General features: G+C 58.0%; 4 protein-coding genes across 6 annotated transcripts; 3 read left to right on the top strand and 1 right to left on the bottom strand.

The window, feature by feature from the left end:
- The first annotated feature begins 1,091 nt into the window (after positions 1 to 1,091).
- Positions 1,092 to 5,281, top strand: NDUFC2 (NADH:ubiquinone oxidoreductase subunit C2). Its single transcript, XM_082751711.1, has 3 exons — positions 1,092 to 1,288; positions 4,238 to 4,381; positions 5,093 to 5,281. Exons 1-3 carry the CDS (start codon positions 1,150 to 1,152, stop codon positions 5,140 to 5,142), a joined length of 333 nt encoding a protein of 110 aa, XP_082607837.1. The 5' UTR covers positions 1,092 to 1,149; the 3' UTR covers positions 5,143 to 5,281.
- Positions 5,282 to 6,025: 744 nt separating this feature from the next.
- On the bottom strand, positions 6,026 to 6,704 carry LOC309876557 (mid1-interacting protein 1-B-like). Of its 2 annotated transcripts, none has more exons than XM_082757006.1 (2): positions 6,284 to 6,704; positions 6,026 to 6,140 (listed from the first exon to the last, which is right to left on the bottom strand). In XM_082757006.1, exon 1 carries the CDS (start codon positions 6,701 to 6,703, stop codon positions 6,302 to 6,304), a length of 402 nt encoding a protein of 133 aa, XP_082613132.1. In that variant the 5' UTR covers position 6,704; the 3' UTR covers positions 6,026 to 6,140; positions 6,284 to 6,301. The 2 variants fall into 2 exon arrangements, with proteins under 2 accessions (XP_082613132.1, XP_082613131.1); XM_082757005.1 differs by having other exon boundaries at positions 6,031 to 6,166.
- A 2,061-nt stretch (positions 6,705 to 8,765) lies between these two features.
- Positions 8,766 to 9,603, top strand: LOC309891586 (mid1-interacting protein 1-B-like). Of its 2 annotated transcripts, none has more exons than XM_082784556.1 (2): positions 8,766 to 9,199; positions 9,346 to 9,603. In XM_082784556.1, exon 1 carries the CDS (start codon positions 8,780 to 8,782, stop codon positions 9,179 to 9,181), a length of 402 nt encoding a protein of 133 aa, XP_082640682.1. In that variant the 5' UTR covers positions 8,766 to 8,779; the 3' UTR covers positions 9,182 to 9,199; positions 9,346 to 9,603. The 2 variants fall into 2 exon arrangements, with proteins under 2 accessions (XP_082640682.1, XP_082640681.1); XM_082784555.1 differs by having other exon boundaries at positions 9,320 to 9,603.
- Positions 9,604 to 11,713: 2,110 nt separating this feature from the next.
- LOC309875188 (mid1-interacting protein 1A-like) lies at positions 11,714 to 13,254 on the top strand. The gene is made up of 2 exons (XM_082754334.1): positions 11,714 to 12,155; positions 12,889 to 13,254. Exon 1 carries the CDS (start codon positions 11,727 to 11,729, stop codon positions 12,126 to 12,128), a length of 402 nt encoding a protein of 133 aa, XP_082610460.1. The 5' UTR covers positions 11,714 to 11,726; the 3' UTR covers positions 12,129 to 12,155; positions 12,889 to 13,254.
- Positions 13,255 to 16,913: the final 3,659 nt, after the last annotated feature.

The following is a 16,913-nucleotide window of genomic DNA, read 5'->3' as shown; positions in this document are numbered from 1 at the left end:
GAAGCCACAGCTTTGCATTTCTGCTTAATGTGGCCATGTCCCTTTGATCTATTTCATAGTCTTTTCAAGGAGGTTTTAATGTATTCTAATTATACTTACTTTAGAAGACTGTTGAAAACCTATATTGCTGTCCCTCAGAGGTTTTGCTCTACGAGTAGGATTGTTTTAGGACCCAATGATGTCACACCCACAAATGGGGAGGGATTCTGGGGGGAGGGTGGAGGGGATAGATGTTTTGAGCAGTTCTTGGACCTCAACCCTGTCATAGAATGAGGTCCCCTTCAGAGGGGATACTTGATTAAATGGCTACACTGAATATTTTGGATGTTAAAATAATGTATGGCTCAGGTAGGAAAGCAGGTAGCAGTTAGAGGGGTTGCTGTGGCAATAGGGGTGCTTGGAGTAGGATTTTAGGAAATCTGTGTAAACACAAGGTACTGATAAAACTCTTCACAGATGACAAGCTCCTTTTCAGCTTTCTTGACTGCAGTTGTCATTACTTTTGCATAATTTCTTGAGGCTACTCCCTATAAATCCTGTCACTGGTTACCTGTGAGCAGAGGCTGACCCCCAGCTCCCTGCTTTGAGGGGGCTCCTGTATCACCTCCAGCACCCTGCTATGGGACATTGATACCCAAACATCCTCCTTGCGGGGACAGACTAAATAATAAATAGGGTTAGATCGGGAAGTTGTGACATGTTTGGCTATTTTTTTATGGTTATGTTGTATGGTTATTGCTCTCGCAGGTGGCTTAAGGTAATTTCAGATTCATTAAAAAAAAATCATTCTGCATCGCTGTGTCATATTAATATTTATTTGTTTTGCAGAAAGAATTCTCAAAATGAAGTGTTTTTGAAGCAGTTTAACCAAAACTTAGGTCTATGAAAGCTGCAAAAACCTCACAGCCGCCGCGCCCCCTCCTCGACCACCACAAGAGGGCTCAGCCCCGTTACCACCACCCCGCTTGGGGGGGGGGGGGACGCATTTAGGGGAGGGCGTTCGCGTTAAAAACACCTTTTTTCGTTCAAAATCGAGGTGAAGAGTGAGGAAGGAAGGCGGCGGAACCCGCGTGAGGGGCGGGCGGGCTCGGCGGAGGGGCTGGCGGAGGCGCAGGGAGGCGGGCGGTCACCTTGGGCGGCCCGGGCGCCATGGCGGCCGTCCCTGAGGAGGCGCGGGGGCTGCCGCCGCCACCGCTGTTGAACAAGATGTCGGCGTGGCTGGGAGGCGCCGGCTGGATGGCGGCACTGCTGGCCAACGGCTTCAGCCAGCGGCCCCTCCTCACGGCGGGTAGGGGACGGGGGAAGGGGCTGGGGTGTGGGGTTTTGGGGTTGGTTTGGGGTTTGGGGTGGGTTTGGGGTTTGGGAGGGTGAGGGGAGGTGAGGGGGGGGTGGGTTGGGGGCGTTGGGGAAGGGGGAGTGAGGGGTTGGGGGGGACAGGCTGGGTTTGGGGGAATGGGGAGGGTTTGGGGGGTCTGAGGGGGAATGTGGGGTCTGAGCGGGAATGGGGAGGGATTTGGAGGGTCTGGGGGAATGGGGAGGGATTTGGGGGGCTGAGGGGTAATGGGGAGGATTTAGGGGGAATTCTGAGGGGTTGGGGGGATTTGGAGGGATTCTATGAGGTAATGGGGAGGGATCTGGGGGGACTGAGGGGGAATAGGGAGGGATTTGGGGGTCTGAGGGGGAATGGGGAGGACCTGGGGGGACTCTGAGGGTGAATGGGGAGGATTTAAGGGGGGCTTTGAGGGGTTGGGGAGGGATTTGGGGGGATTCTGTGGGGTAATGGGGAGGGATTTGGGGGTCTGAGAGGTAATGGGGAGGGATTTGGGGGGACAGAGGGGGAATAGGGAGGGATTTGGGGGTCTGAGAGGTAACGGGGAAGGTCTGAGGGGCAATGGGGAGGGATTTGGGGGTCTGAGGGGGAACGGAGAGGACCTAGGGGGGACTCTGAAGGGTAATGGGGATGATTTAAGGGGGGCTTTGAGGGGTTGGGGAGGGATTTGGGGGGCTGAGGGATAATGGGGAGGATTTAGGGGGGACTCTGAGGGGTTGGGGGGATTCTGTGGGGTAAAGGGGAGGGATTTGGGGGGCTCTGAGGTGTAATGGGGAGGAATTTGGGGGGATTCTGTAGGGAAATGGGGAGTGATTTGGGGGGATCCTGGGGGTAATGGGGAGGGATTTAGGGGAGGCTTTGAGGAGTTGGGGAGGGATTTGGGGGATTTCTGTGAGGTAAAGGGGAGGGATTTGGGGGCGATTCTGAGAGGTAATGGGGATGGATTTGGGGGTCTGAGGGGGAATGGGGAGGACCTAGGGGGGGCTCTGAGGGGTTGGGGAGGGATTTGGGGGGATTCTGTGGGGTAATGAGGAGGGATTTGGGAGAACTGAGGGGTAATGGGGAGAATCTAGGGGGGGCTTTGAGGGGTTGTGGAGGGATTTGGGGGAATTCTGTGGGGTAAAGGGGAGAGATTTGGGGGATCTGAGGGGGAATGGGGAGGGATTTGGGGGGTCTGAGGGGGAATGGGGAGGATATAGGGGTAATGGGGATGGATTTGGGGGTCTGAGGGGTAATGGGGAGGACCTAGGTGGGTCTCTGAGGGGGAATGGGGAGGATCTAAGGGGGGCTTTGAGGGGTTGGGGAAGGATTTGGGGGGCTGAGGGGTAATGGGGGAGGATTTAGAGGGGACTCTGAGGGGTTGGGGGGATTTGGGGGGATTCTGTGGGGATGTGGTGAGGGGTTTAGGAGGTCTCTGAGGGATTTGAGGGGTGTCTGAGGGATATGGGGAGGGATTTGGGGGGATTCTGGGGGGTAATGGGGAGGATCTGAGGGGGACTTTGGGTGGTCTGAGAGGTAATAGGAAGGGATTTGGTAGGACTGAGGGATAATAGCAAGGATCTAAGGGGGATTCTGTGGGGTAATGGAGGGGTTTGGGGACTCAGGGGTAATGGGGAGGATCTAAGGGAGATTTTGAGGAGTTAGGGAGGGATTTGGGGGGATCCTGTGGGGTAATGGGGAGGGATTTGGGGGGTCTGACGGGTAATGGAGAGGATTTAAGGGGGGCTTTCAGGGGTTGGGGAGGACTTTGGGGAGGATTCTGAGGGGATGTGAAGGGGTTTAGGAGGACTCAGGGGTAATAGGGAGGATCTATGGGGGGTCTGAAGGGTTGGGGAGGGATTTGGGGGGATTCTGAGGGGATGTGGTGAGGGGTTTAGGAGGTCTCTGAGGGATTTGAGGGCTGTCTGAGGGATATGGAGAGAGATTTGGAGGGATCTTGAGGGGTAATGGGGGGGATTTGAGGGCAGTGAGGGGCAATGGGGAGGGATTTGAGAGGACTGGGGTAACGGGGAGGATCTAGGGGGGATTCTGTGGGGTAATGGGGAGGGATTTGGGGGGGATTCTGAGGGTATGTGGTGAGGAGTTTAGGAGGACTGAGGATAATAGGGAGGATTTGAGGGGGGTCTGAGGGGTAATGGGGAGGGATTTTGGGGACTGAGGGGTAATGGGGAGGATCGAAGGGGGGCTTTGAGGGGTTGGGGATGGATTTGGGAGGACTCTGAGGGGTTGGAGAGGGATTTGGGGAAATTCTGAGGGGATGTGGTGAGGGGTTTGGAGGTCTCTGAGGGGTAATGGGAAGATTTGAAGGGTGTCTGAAGGATATGATGAGGGATTTGGGGGAATTCTGAGGGGTAATGAGGTTCTGGGGGGACTCAGGGGTAATGGGGAGGGATTTGGGGGATTTGGAGGGGTAATGGGGAGGGTCTGGGGGGATTCTGATGGGTTGGGCAGGATTTGGGGAGATTCTGAGGGGATGTGGTGAGGGGTTTAGTAGGACTCTGAGGGGTAATGGGGAGGATATGGGGAGGGATTTGGGGGGATTCTGAGGGGTTGAGTGGTTTGTCAGGGATTCAGAAGGGCCTTGGGGAGGGATTTGGGATTCTGAGGGGTAGGGCAGGGTTTGGGGAGATTCTGAGGGGATGTGGAGAGGGATCTAGGAGGACTCTGAGGTGTAATGGGGAAGATTTGGGGGAACTCTGAGGGATATGGAGAGGATTTGAGGGGAATTCAGGGAACTGGGGGGGAACCCTGAGGTGACAGGCGGGGGGGGCGGAATTTGAGGCAACTCTGAGATTTTGGAGGGGGATTTGGGGACAATCTGAAGCGAGGGATCTTTTTTTTTATTTCTTTTTTTTTGTGTCCTCGATGTCAGATCACCCCTTTTGGCCTTTTCTTTTCCCCTTGCAGGTGTTCACCGCCAGGTTCTCCTCACCACCGTGGGCTGGTTCGCTGGCTACTTCCTCGCCAAGCGCACCCAGTACGTGCACGCCAAGAAGGACCGCGAAATGTTCGAGTACGTCAGGCACCACCCGGAGGACTTCAAGACAGCAGGTTGGTATTTTGGGAAAGACCTCAGCCTGCCGTAGCATTTTGGTTAATAAACAAACATATAAATATAACAAGACGTCGATGTGCTGCTTGCAGGTTCTTTTTTGACAACTCAAAATGCTTTTGATGCTGTTTCACGATATAAATTGTAGCAGCAGTCAGCAGTTAGCATCTGAAAGCGGATATTTTTGTTAAGCCGATGACCAACTCTTCCTCTTAATAACTTATTTCAGTATAAAAATGGCAGAGCCAAACCGAAATAAGCAAATGGACCAAAATTGTGCCAGTAAATGAAAATCCAACAACGTAACGAATATCAGAAATCACAAAAAGTGTCTCGGTAAATAAAAGTTTCACTGAACGTGCTTGGCTGAACCCAGCGATACGACAGCACAGCTGAGGGCAGAATTGTTTGTTTTCTCGTGAAGCACAGCCAGCTGGCTGCCCGTTGGATGATGATGGCATCGCGCTGTGTCAGCGGGCGGCTGCAGACGTAAGGAGGCGTTGCAGAAGTGGGCTCTGCACTTCTGCCCCTTGGAAAAGAAATCACGTGCTGGGTTTGTGCAGCAAGCTAGCTGGTAGCAAGAGAGAGGTTTTTGGTGGCTTGGTAACCTTCTGAACAGGAAAAAATGATGACTCAAGTATTTAAATCTTTCAAATCGATGTCAGATGTTGAGTAGGGGGTGTCCTAAACCATCTCCTTGCCCCTTGCAGGAAAGAAAAGAATCGGAGAGCTTCTGGAGGACTTCATTCCAATCCGCTGAGGGTTTCCCCAGCAGCTACAAGCCTGCGTCTCACCAAGCATCCTCCCAATTCCATCCTGAGAACTCCTGCAGGCTGCTCATGGCCTGGGTAAAGAGCTATCCTTCATTTTCACTGAATAAAAGTTAGGATTAAACACAGTGTATTCAGGTTTTTGTTCTTCTGTTACGTTATATCAATATATTTTGCTTTCTTACGTTGTTTTTTCTTTCCTGGTGATCATGATTCAATCTTTCTGCCCTGCTTTGTGGATCCTAAGTCAGCACGTTGACCCCGAATGTGTTCCAGACATGCTGAGAATCCGCAGCTCTCCCGAATTTCACTGCAGGGTGCTCAGCACGTCTGGAGGCAGGAATATTTCCAGATGTGTTTAAACATTTAGGTCTGGAAATATAAAAAGGTGGAAGAAAATACTGCAGGTGCGGCCTTGCCAGGGACCTTTGGAGCTCGGGGCAGGTCACAGCCCCTTCTGGGTGTCCCCCCATCCTCCCAAATCCCTCCCATGGGGTCACCTCCCCTTCACAAAACCATCTTTCCCCCCTTGCAGAGGTGGCTCCTGCCTCTCCCCGGCACACGCTGAGCCTCACGCCGGCTCCCACGGCCCCAAAACCCAAAGTGTCCCCTCCCAGCTCCCTGGGGCCCCTCTCCGGGGCCACTTGTCCCAGCCGCAGGTGCTGGGGCTGCAGACGGACCCCGCTTGTCCCCGTGTCCCACAACACCACAAGCACGCGGCCGCTTCGGAAGAGTCCTTTTATTAGCAAAGAGAGGGGCAAAGGCCCGCGCGGCTCCAGGTACCAGCTGGAACCAGCTCCGCAGAGCTCGGGGCGAGAGCGCGAGGCCGCCGCCTGCCCCCACCACCGCTTCTGCTGCTGCTGCTGCTGCTGCTGCTGCTCGTCGCCAATCGAGAGGAGGGCGCGAGGCGGGCGGCTCCGTGGCGGCCCCGGAGGGCGGCGAGGGCTCTGGCGCTGAGGATCCGGCCCCACGGCGTTCCCCGCGGGTCCTGGCATTGGAGGTGGAGGAGCGGGGCTGGGGGAAGAGGCAGAGACACCGCGTGATGCCCGGCGCCTCTCCCTCGCGCCCGGGCTCCGCCAGCACCTCCCCGGGGTCTCCCCCCTCGGGCTCCGGCCCCCAGCCCTCGCTCACCTGGAGCCCGCGGCGGCTTCACCAGCTGGGCTGCCCGTCGCCGGGGCTGATCTGCTCCAGGATCTGGCTGTACCTGCGCGTCAGGGCCGTGGTGTCCCTGGCCAGGTGGCTGAGGACCTGCTGCAAGCCGGCCAGGTGGTGGGACAGGCGCTCCTCCAGGTTGTCCTCGGCTCCGTCGGCCGGGGACGTCTCGGCGTCGTCCTCGGTGTCCCCGCTGCTGCCGGGGTCGGTGACGGAGGCCAGGCCTCGCTCCACCACGGGCTTGATGGCCTTGAGGAGCTGGTAGCGCTCGTACAGGTCTGTGGGGCCACCCTCGGGGGCCTCCCCGTCCCGCTCCTGCTGCGGGAAGACCCCTCGCAGCAGGCTGGGGAACATCACCTCCTGCTCCATCTTCTGGGTGGCCAAGAAGTACTGCTCCATGGCCTCAGCGCTTCTCCTGCTGCTCCCCGTGTGTCCCACAGAGGCTTTTTATGGAGCCGGGCTCGGCCCCGCTCCACTCCCCTCTCCTCCCCTCTGCTTCCTCCCAGCCTGGCCGGGCTGGGCTCCAACCCCATGTCCCTGGCTCTGCCCGCGCGTGGCCTTGGCCCCAGCTGGCCCCCGGTGCCGCCGTGTCCCCAAGGTGCCCAGGGAGCCGGGTGGCGAGGAGGGGAGGTGCCGTGCGGCCTCTGCCTGAAGATTTCCCATCCTGCCAAGGCCACTCGGGAGTCTGGGGGTGTCATTGCTGCTGGGGTGGCTTTGGCTGGGGCTCGGTGGCCGTGCTGTGTCCCTGGATCTGCTCCCCCCAGCCCCAGCCGTGCTGCTGCCACCCAGGGGGATGTCCCCTCTGCCCCCATGCCTGTCCCCCACCATCCTGTTGGGGCCACGGGTGTTGAGCAAGGCCCTGAGGCAGCCAAGACACAGGGGGACACACGGGGGGACACCACCTCCTGCTCCCCACCCTGGGGCCGAGTGTTGTCCTCCTGGGCTGCTGTGGGGCTCAGGGCAGCCGATGGGGACTCAGCAACCCAAGGGTGGTCCCCGGCACTGCAGCGTGTCCGTCCCCACATGCTGGGGGTGCTGCTTGCAGGGGACATGGAAAAGGCCAAGATCAGAGCAGGGCTGAAGTTCTGCTGAGATCCCACTGGGAGCATGTTCGGCGGCGGCGCCTGGCGCTTGCAACAGGGCCAAAGGCCGGGCTGCCAGGGAGTGTGGCAACCAGCTCCTATTTTGGGATCGGCCACGGGGTCCTTTGGCCCTTTGGCAGCCCTCACCGGTAGCAGCTCTGCCCCGCGTGCACACCGTGGGATGCTCGGCCCCACGCGCCCTCATGCTGGGGCCCCGTGGCTGCCCCCACCTCTTCCCCTAAACAGACCTAAACGTGCCCCTAAAGGACCAGGGGCTGGAGACCCCAAAGCACAGGACCCCGCGTGGCTGCTGGGGTCGGGCAGCGGTGGGTCCCTGTGGTGCCAGGGCTTTGTCCTTCTCCTCACTGAGCTCCAGGAGATGTTTCTCAGCCCACCTCCCCAGCCTGGCCACGTCCTCCTGGATGGCTGTGTGGCCCTGTGCCCGACCTGCCGCTCCTCCCCGTGCCATGGCATCAGCAAACTTGCTGAGGCTGCGATCTGTGGGGCCGCCCGGCTCCTTACTGAAGTTGTCAAACACGGCTGGGTCCGTGCTGCCCACGGGGTGCTCCACGTGTGTCCATTTTCCAGCAGGACTTTGCTCCCCTGCCCACCCCTCTCTGGGTGCAGCCATTCGGGCACTTTTCGAACCCCCTCGCTGGCCTCTCCCCCTTCCCCTTCCCCTTCAGCAGCTACTCCATGGGGATGTTACGGGGACAGTGTCAAAGCCCTATTGAAGTCCAGGAAGACAAAATCCACTGCTCCCCCCTCTCCCATCAAGCTGGTGATTTCCTTTTAGCAGCGTCTCGGGTAGCTCAGGCACGACTTCCCCTTGTTGCATCGCCACCTGCCAGCTCCCTCAGCACCCCTGGGTGCATCCCGTGAGGCCCCGTGGGCTCCTTTGTGCCCACTCTGCTCCATAGTTTTGTGGCCCGACCCCAGCAGCCACTCGGGGTCCTGTGTTTGGGGTCTCCTGGTCCTTTAGGGGCACGTTTAGGTCTGTTTAGGGGAAGAGGTGGGGACAGCCACGGGGCCCCGGCGTGAGAGCACGTGGGGCCGAGCGTCCCACGGTGTGCATGCGGGGAAGAGCTGCTACCGGCGAGGGCTGCCAAAGGGCCAAAGGACCCGGCGGCCGATCCCAAAATAGGAGCTGGTTGCCACACTCCCTGGCAGCCCGGCCTTTCTCCTGGGCACCCTGGGGACACGGCGACACCGGGGGCCAGCTGGGGCCAAGGCCACGCGCGGGCAGAGCCAGGGACATGGAGCTGGAGCCCAGCCCAGCACCACAGTGCCCAGGGAGCAGAGGGGTGGAGAGGGGAGCGGAGCGGGGCCGTGCCCGGCTCCATAAAAAGCCTCTGTGGGACACACGGGGAGCAGCAGGAGAAGCGCTGAGGCCATGGAGCAGTACTTCTCGGCCACCCAGAAGATGGAGCAGGAGGTGATGTTCCCCAGCCTGCTGCGAGGGGTCTTCCCGCAGCAGGAGCGGGACGGGGAGGCCCCCGAGGGCGGCCCCACAGACCTGTACGAGCGCTACCAGCTCCTCAAGGCCATCAAGCCCGTGGTGGAGCGAGGCCTGGCCTCCGTCACCGACCCCGGCAGCAGCGGGGACACCGAGGACGACGCCGAGACATCCCCGGCCGACGGAGCCGAGGGCAACCTGGAGGAGCGCCTGTCCCACCACCTGGCCGGCTTGCAGCAGGTCCTCAGCCACCTGGCCAGGGACACCACGGCCCTGACGCGCAGGTACAGCCAGATCCTGGAGCAGATCAGCCCCGGCGACGGGCAGCCCAGCTGGTGAAGCCGCCGCGGGCTCCAGGTGAGCGAGGGCTGGGGGACGGAGCCCGGGATGGGGGGAGACCCCGGGGAGGTGCTGGCGGAGCCCGGGCGCATGGGAGAGGCGCCGGGCATCACGCGGCGTCTCTGCCTCTTCCCCCAGCCCCGCTCCTCCGCCTCCAATGCCAGGACCCGCGGGGAACGCCGTGGGGCCGGATCCTCAGCGCCAGAGCCCTCGCCGCCCTCCGGGGCCGCCACGGAGCCGCCCGCCTCGCGCCCTCCTCTCGATTGGCGACCAGCAGCAGCAGCAGCAGCAGCAGCAGCAGAAGCGGTGGTGGGGGCAGGCGGCGGCCTCGCGCTCTCGCCCCGAGCTCTGCGGAGCTGGTTCCAGCTGGTACCTGGAGCCGCGCGGGCCTTTGCCCCTCTCTTTGCTAATAAAAGGACTCTTCCGAAGCGGCCGCGTGCTTGTGGTGTTGTGGGACACGGGGACAAGCGGGGTCCGTCTGCAGCCCCAGCACCTGCGGCTGGGACAAGTGGCCCCGGAGAGGGGCCCCAGGGAGCTGGGAGGGGGACACTTTGGGTTTTGGGGCCGTGGGAGCCGGCGTGAGGCTCAGCGTGTGCTGGGGAGAGACAGGAGCCACCTCTGCAAGGGGGGAAAGATGGTTTTGTGAAGGGGAGGTGACCCCATGGGAGGGATTTGGGAGGATGGGGGGACACCCAGAAGGGGCTGTGACCTGCCCCAAGCTCCAAATGTCCCTGGCAGCACCCCACGACAGATCAGACCCTTTCCACCACAGCATGGGCTCTGCTCTGCTGGAGGTAACCCCATAAGGAGGGATGACCCCATAAGGAGGGATGACCCCATGAGGAGGGATGACCCCATGAGGAAGGTTGACCCCATAAGGAGGGATGACCCCATAAGGAGGGATGACCCCATGAGGAGGGATGACCCCATAAGGAGGGCTGACCCCATGAGGAGGGATTACCCCACAACGAAGGATGACCCCATACATAGGGCTGACCCCACAAGGAGGGCTGACCCCAGAACGAGGGCTGACCCCATACATAGGGCTGACCCCATAAGGAGGCTGGAAACCAGGCAGGAGCTGGGAGGAAGAAGGCAGGCAGCAGCCCCGTGCAGGAGCCATGGGTTATGGGGCAGCGTGGGGGTGACAGAAGCAGCAGAATGGGGATTCAGCGGGGTCACCTCCAGCCCTTACAGGTGAGCAAGGAGGTGCCTGCGTGGCACCGCCATGAAGAAATCCCCTAAATTCGGGACGGATCCGTGTCCCATGCACCTCCTCATCCTGGCAGAGTTGTGGGTTTCTGTCTGATCCCCGACCACGGGGTGGTGATGTGGGGAGGCGCCGAAGCTGTCCTGTGGCAATGAGATCTGGGGAAAAAGACGAAATTTCACAGAATCACAGAATTTTCTAGGTTGGAAGAGACCTCAAGATCATCGAGTCCAACCTCTGACCTAACGCTAACAGTCCCCACTAAACCATATCCCTAAGCTCTACATCTAAACGTCTTTTGAAGACTTCCAGGGATGGTGACTCCACCACTTCCCTGGGCAGCCTGTTCCAGTGAATTTTGGGGAGAAATTTGGGGAGAAAAGTCCCGTGGGGAGTGGGAGATCCACCAGGGGGGCGTGCTGCCATACAGAGGGACCCGGACAGGCGGGGGAGGTGGGCTGAGAAACATCTCCTGGAGCTCGGTGAGGGGAAACTGGGCAGAACCAGCCCTGGACTCCCCAGCACCCCGTGGACCCGCAGGTGCCCGACCCCAGGAGCCACGTGGGGTGCTGGGGGGGGGGATGTCCCCGCGGTCATTCACCCACCCGGAGCAGGAGGATGGGGGCTGAGCGAGGGGGAGGAGGTGGCAGCAGAGCGAGGAAGGCTGAGCCCAGCTCAGGCAATGCTCCTGGCTCAGGATTTTGGCTGGAGAAGCTCTCGGTGCCCCGGGCAGAGTCCTCTCAGGGCATCCGGAGAGCTCAGCACCGCTGATGAACGTGACTGATAAGGGCCCCAAGATGTTCCAGGCAGGGGCTGTGACCCGCCACCAGCTCCAAAGGTCCCTGGGCAGCACCCCACGGGGCATCAGGCCCCCTCCACCACGGCAGGGGATGCTGCAACAGCCCCTGTTGCCGCTGCTCGCAGAGATTTACCCCAAAAGGACTGCAGCGTTGGGTTCTCTGCCTCACACCGGGAACTGATCCCAAAATGGGTGAGCTGAGCATACAGACACGAGCGGGAACACAGGGGACAACCCGCAGTGCTGGACCAAAGGCTTCCAGCCCCCTGCCTTGTGTCCTGCTGTCACCAGTGCCACCAAATCCCAACCGAACCCACCCCAAAAAGCAGCACGAAGCTGCCCGAGAGCCACCCGGCTCCCTGGGCACCCGGGGACACGGCGGCACCGGGGCCAAATGGGGCTAAGGGCACAGCCAGGGACATGGGGCTGGAGCCCAGCCCCGCCAGGGGAGGAGGAAACAGAGGGGAGGAGAGGAGAGCAGAGCATAAAAAGCCCCTGTGGGACACGCGGGGAGCAGCAGGAGAAGCGCTGAGGCCATGGAGCAGTACTTCTCGGCCACCCAGAAGATGGAGCAGGAGGTGATGTTCCCCAGCCTGCTGCGAGGGGTCTTCCCGCAGCAGGAGCGGGATGGGGAGGCCCCCGAGGGCGGCCCCACAGACCTGTACGAGCGCTACCAGCTCCTCAAGGCCATCAAGCCCGTGGTGGAGCGAGGCCTGGCCTCTGTCACCGACCCCGGCTCCGGCGGGGACGCCGAGGGCGACGCCGAGGTGGCCCCGGATGACGGAGCCGAGGGCAACCTGGAGGAGCGCCTGTCCCACCACGTGAACGGCCTGCAGCAGGTCCTCACCGACCTGACCAAAAACACCAAAGCCCTGACCCGCAGGTACAGCCAGATCCTGGAGCAGATCAACCTCAGCGACGATCAGTCCAGCTCGTGAGCCTGCACCCCCCCGCCAGCCTCCGAGGTAAGAGTTTGGGGAGACGCGGAGCCCGAGGAGGAGCCGGCCAAGGGGTGGCACAGTGTCGTCTCCTTGCCCCATCAGCTGGGCGCCCTCCCAGCGTTTGCATCACTCCCCCAAACCCCAGGAGTTTTGAGCCTTCATTTTGAGCCCTTTGTTGCTCAACAGCTCCTCCAGTGTTTGTCCTTCCCAGTTGCCAACTGGCACCGGGCTGTGCCGCTGGACAAAGGTCACTCAGCGAGCTCCAAGTTGTCCCCAAACCCCCCAGCTTGCAGTTTAGGCAATGTCTGGCTCCCTCTGGGCGGACTCCAAATATCCCAAAGCATCTTCAGGGAGGAAGGGGCCGGGTGCTTGGAGGACCACAAGTTTTGGTCTCCAGGAGCTGCCAGACACCGGTGCTCCAGCTGCTTCTCCTTCCTCTTGGAGGAAAACCATAGGATTATTTTTTCGGGGGGTAAACTGGCCCTTTTGGGTCTCCAGATGTCTAAATGAGATGTGCCATCAGCTACCTCAATCCTCCTGGAAAACAAAGCCAGGCTCTGGGCTGGTGGGACTTCAATCCCTCAGTCCCCTTGGCCCTGCTACCCAACCCCAACCACGGGCTCAGCACCCAACAGAGCTCTGACAGCGCACGAGTACAGAAAAGATGCCCTGAACAGCAACGCCAACCCTAATTTTGGACGAAATTCAACCAAGGATGAGGTCTTTCCAACCCAAACCACCTCCGTTTTCCCCGCAGGGTGCTCTGACGTCCACAGCCCAGCGGCAGCTTTTCTCCTGCGCCAAGTCCCACCGAGGAACGTCCTCCGTGACCAGCGCCGAGCTCGGCCGCCGGCTCGCCGGGCGCTGCCTGGACCGGCCAAGCTGCCCCGCGGCCGATCCCGCCGGCTTCGTCTCACCTCCGTGCCCTGGAGGTGAAATTTCCCTGCAGCAGGGCAGAAGCAAGCGTTCCGTGTTATGGCTCTGTATAAGGCATCTGTAACTTTGAAGCAAGGCTTTTATTTTATTTTATGTTATTTTATTTTTGCGTGTGTCTAAACCACCTCCCCACCGGTCTCTGATGATGTAACCCAAGGGTGGTCTGAAATAAAATGCAAAGCCTCAAGCAAGTGTGAATGTGTGTTTTATACGGGCTGGTGCCTTCCCTTCCCTTCCCTTCCCTTCCCTTCCCTTCCCTTCCCTTCCCTTCCCTTCCCTTCCCTTCCCTTCCCTTCCCTTCCCTTCCCTTCCCTTCCCTTCCCTTCCCTTCCCTTCCCTTCCCTTCCCTTCCCTTCCCTTCCCTTCCCTTCCCTTCCCTTCCCTTCCCTTCCCTTCCCTTCCCTTCCCATGTCTCACATTATTCCTCAAGGGAATAAATTATTTTTGCTCACCCCATAGCCAGGCAGGGCTTCACCAGCTATTAAAACGAAAAATTACCTCGTTTATTCTGCTCCCCTAGATTAAAACAGGCGAGGAACCGGGCTGCATTAACAGCAACCAGGCAATTAAGCAACCGGCTGCTTTCGATGGCATCTTGGGGGCTTTCCAAAGCCACCTCAAGCACCTCCTCACATTCCCCAGAACGCAAAGGTGGGTGGAGGAGATAAAGGGCTGGAAGTGTTGCTGGTGTTTGCTCAGCGCCCGGCTGTTTGATTTAGGAGCGGCTCCTGGAGCTGCCCGGCGGCCCTGGAGCTATTTCGCAGCAGAACCCGGAGCAAACTGCTGCTGGTTTTGCTTTTTGGCCATGCCGTGCCTTGTTCCACGAGGCTGGAGGTGTCCCCAGTCCTGGTGTCCCATTGCCTGGCTCTTTCACAGAATTGTCTAGGTTGGGAGAGCCCTCCACGATCACCCAGTCCAACCTCTGACCTAACCCTAACCACTCCTCCACTGAACCACGTCACTGAGTTCAACATCTCAACGTCTTTTGAAGCCCTCCAGGGATGGTGACTCCACCACCTCCCCGGGCAGCCCATCCCAACACCTCACAACCCTTTTGGTGAAGAAGTTCTTCCTAATATCCAACCTAAACCTCCCCTGGTGCAACTTTAGCCTGTTCCCTCTCATCCTGTCCCCAGCTTTCCGTGGAAATCTCCTTCCCTGAGATGCCCCGGAGCAGGTAGGTCGTGGAAACCAGGTTCTTGAGGTGCCCTGACACGAAGGGTGGAGATCAGCCCTGGAGCACCTCCTACACAGAGCAAAGTGCCTTTATCTCCTCGAGTGACTTCTACACCAGGCAAAAGGGAACCCAAGGCCAACAGGAGCCGCTCAGAGCTGCTTCCAAGCTGCTTCCCCGCGTCCAAGCTTCTCATTTCCCTCTCTGTTTTCACAGCTGCTTTCCGTAATCGTTCCTTTTTTTTTTTTTTTCCCCTCGGATATTTACTTGCAGAGGGGTATAAAACCCAGATAGGAATGCCGTCGACCTAATTCTCTGTAACAGAAGCTGCCCGCTGGATGTGTTAACAAAATAAATCTGGTAAAAAATTCTTGCACGGGCAACACTGCTTTCCAATCCGATGTACGAACGAGCACAGAGCTGTTCCAGCTCATTGTTGCGTGCCTATTTATACAATTTTCAGAACCACGTATTTATTCCCCACGAAGCCATTGTCAAGTTGCTCATTCCTCGGCAGACACCGAGTTATTTATTATGATTATTTTTGTCGCTCAATATTTTTTTTTATTACTTTTGTGGTCGCTTGTGTACAGGGTAATCCTTTCAGGCAATGCAAGGACGGTCCCTTGGAGTCTTGGAGATGTTCTTCTGCCATTTGAAAGCTGGGGACGGTGGGAGATCTACTTTTGAAGTGTCTACAGAAGAAATGTGACAGCTGTTGGTGACCTTCCCTTTGAGGACAGGAAGGGATCTATGACCCTCGGAGCTTCTCACTAAGCTCTACGCAGTGGTGCCCCCAAATCCATCAAACCTCCAGGTTTTCTCTTCCCAGCTCAGTGCAACCATCGCAAAAGCCCAACAGAGATCCTGGGTGGAAATTCCAGCTCAATCCAAAGCCAAATCCATCCCTCAAAGGGAGAAACCCCGCTAACCCCACTGAAACAGCACGGTGGTGGCCAAAGCCTCCCAAGGGATGTGGAGCAGCAGTGGAGCTACAGTGGGGCTGCTGGTTGTGGGAATCCCAAAACCCTGGTCACTCCAGGCTACCGAGACATTCACCCTCTTGGCTTTTTACTTCTTTCCCGAGGGAAGAATGGAATTAAACCAGCCTGGGCCGGGTTTTACCAGCAGCGTGGAGCGCTGAGATCCCATTTCTGCCTTTCAGTGCTTGCCCCCCACCCACCGCTTTCCCCGGCGTTGCTGTGACCGTGGGGTAAAAGGAGGGACACGAGCGCCTGTTTCCACTTAGTTCAGGCTCAGGGGGCTTGGATGCAGTCAGATGCTGCCCTGCAAAACCTTCCTCGACTAGGACAGCAAGCGGATCTGATGTGTGGTCCCAGTAATCCACGAAGGATTTGGTGTGACCGCCAAAAAAAGGCACCAAATCCCCGTGGGTAAGCAGCGATGTGCCAAGGGTTTGGGCTGTGAGAAAGTTTTTCCTTCAGGACCCTTTTTAGATCGGATGACTTTGGCACTTTAAAGTGAATCCTCACCAAAAAGGAGAACAAAAAAATATCCAAGTGGGAGTAATTTGCATAGCAGGACTGAAAAATGCCATCTTCAAGCAAGTCGTGCAGCTGGCGGGATTAAAAAGTCCCAGAAGAAGCACGAATAAAAACAATCATTTTTTCCACATACACGGTGACCTCCAGCCAAATATCTCAAAATGCTGATTCTAGGATGTCAGCTAATTCCTCTTGCTGAGCTGGCGAGGATCTGTGTTGTGGCCCTGAAGGTTTGTTGTCTCTTCTCTCATCAGCCACCCTCGATTCTGGCACGGGGAAATCTTCCAGGCAAGGTGTTGCACGAAGCAGCCTCTTCTACTGCTCTTCAGTATCTGGGTCCAGCTTTGATGGAGCCTCAAATGAGGACTGGATTTGTTGTAAAGGTGAGCGGGTAGAGGAGATGAAGCCTTTTATTAGACTGATAGACAAAGCTGAAAAAAAAGAGGCAAGCTGAAACAGAAGCTGAGAGACCTGAGGAAGCCTCGTGTGCCCCAAAGCCTGCACGTTTTTATCCATCTCCAGCAAAAACTCCTCTTTGCTTTGGACAACCACGTCCAGTTTGGCCAATAATGAAACAAAGACACAGAAGCAATGAGTGGCCTCAGGACAAATCTGTAAGCAACAGGGGACCCCGAAACACTCTGATTTTTTTTTAAAAAAGAAAAGGAATGAACAGATTTCCTCATGGGTGTTTCAGTTCTGTGAGAAACAGCCCCACCGCCACGCGCCCTGTGGTGTTTCCCACTTCTGATCTTTGCTGAGCACGGGATATCTGAAACCAAAGCGCCACGCAAAAAAGATACCGACCAAATCTTTCCGGCCCGATTGCAAAGAATGGTTCAGGCTCCAGCAGAGATTCGGGTTTGGTCCTGTTTACCCTGCACAAATTACTCAGCAGCCGGGGTTTGTATTGGTAACGAGGGAAATAACACCGCCTTGGCCAGATGGTAGGCACCCTGAGCCGACGGTGGCGTTGGATATGATAGCGGCATCAGTGAGATGGTTTGGGGCAAAAAAAAAAAAAATGGGGGACAAAAAGTGGTAAAAATATTGATTTGGTTTCAATCCAGCTCAGGCATGGGTTGTGGGGCTCCCCAGAGGTGTTCCTTCTCTGGAAAGGATCGTTGTGCTCCTAGTGACGGCGCAGGTAGAGTTACAGGAGGTGTG

This window comes from Aythya marila, assembly GCF_965140915.1.
Source record: "Aythya marila genome assembly, chromosome: 1".
In the NCBI taxonomy this organism is placed as follows: domain Eukaryota; kingdom Metazoa; phylum Chordata; class Aves; order Anseriformes; family Anatidae; genus Aythya; species Aythya marila.
This window is presented reverse-complemented; position numbering and strand designations above follow the sequence as displayed.

What these genes read in the sequence shown, in the direction of transcription:
- NDUFC2 (XM_082751711.1), top strand. Translation starts at nt 1,150, where the DNA reads ATGGCGGCCGTCCCTGAGGAGGCGCGGGGGCTGCCGCCGCCACCGCTG. An exon ending in GCGGCCCCTCCTCACGGCGG is followed by an intron (nt 1,289 to 4,237) that starts GTAGGGGACGGG and finishes TTCCCCTTGCAG; the next exon opens with GTGTTCACCGCCAGGTTCTC. An exon ending in GGAGGACTTCAAGACAGCAG is followed by an intron (nt 4,382 to 5,092) that starts GTTGGTATTTTG and finishes TGCCCCTTGCAG; the next exon opens with GAAAGAAAAGAATCGGAGAG.
- LOC309876557 (XM_082757006.1), bottom strand. Translation starts at nt 6,703, where the DNA reads ATGGAGCAGTACTTCTTGGCCACCCAGAAGATGGAGCAGGAGGTGATG.
- LOC309891586 (XM_082784556.1), top strand. Translation starts at nt 8,780, where the DNA reads ATGGAGCAGTACTTCTCGGCCACCCAGAAGATGGAGCAGGAGGTGATG.
- LOC309875188 (XM_082754334.1), top strand. Translation starts at nt 11,727, where the DNA reads ATGGAGCAGTACTTCTCGGCCACCCAGAAGATGGAGCAGGAGGTGATG.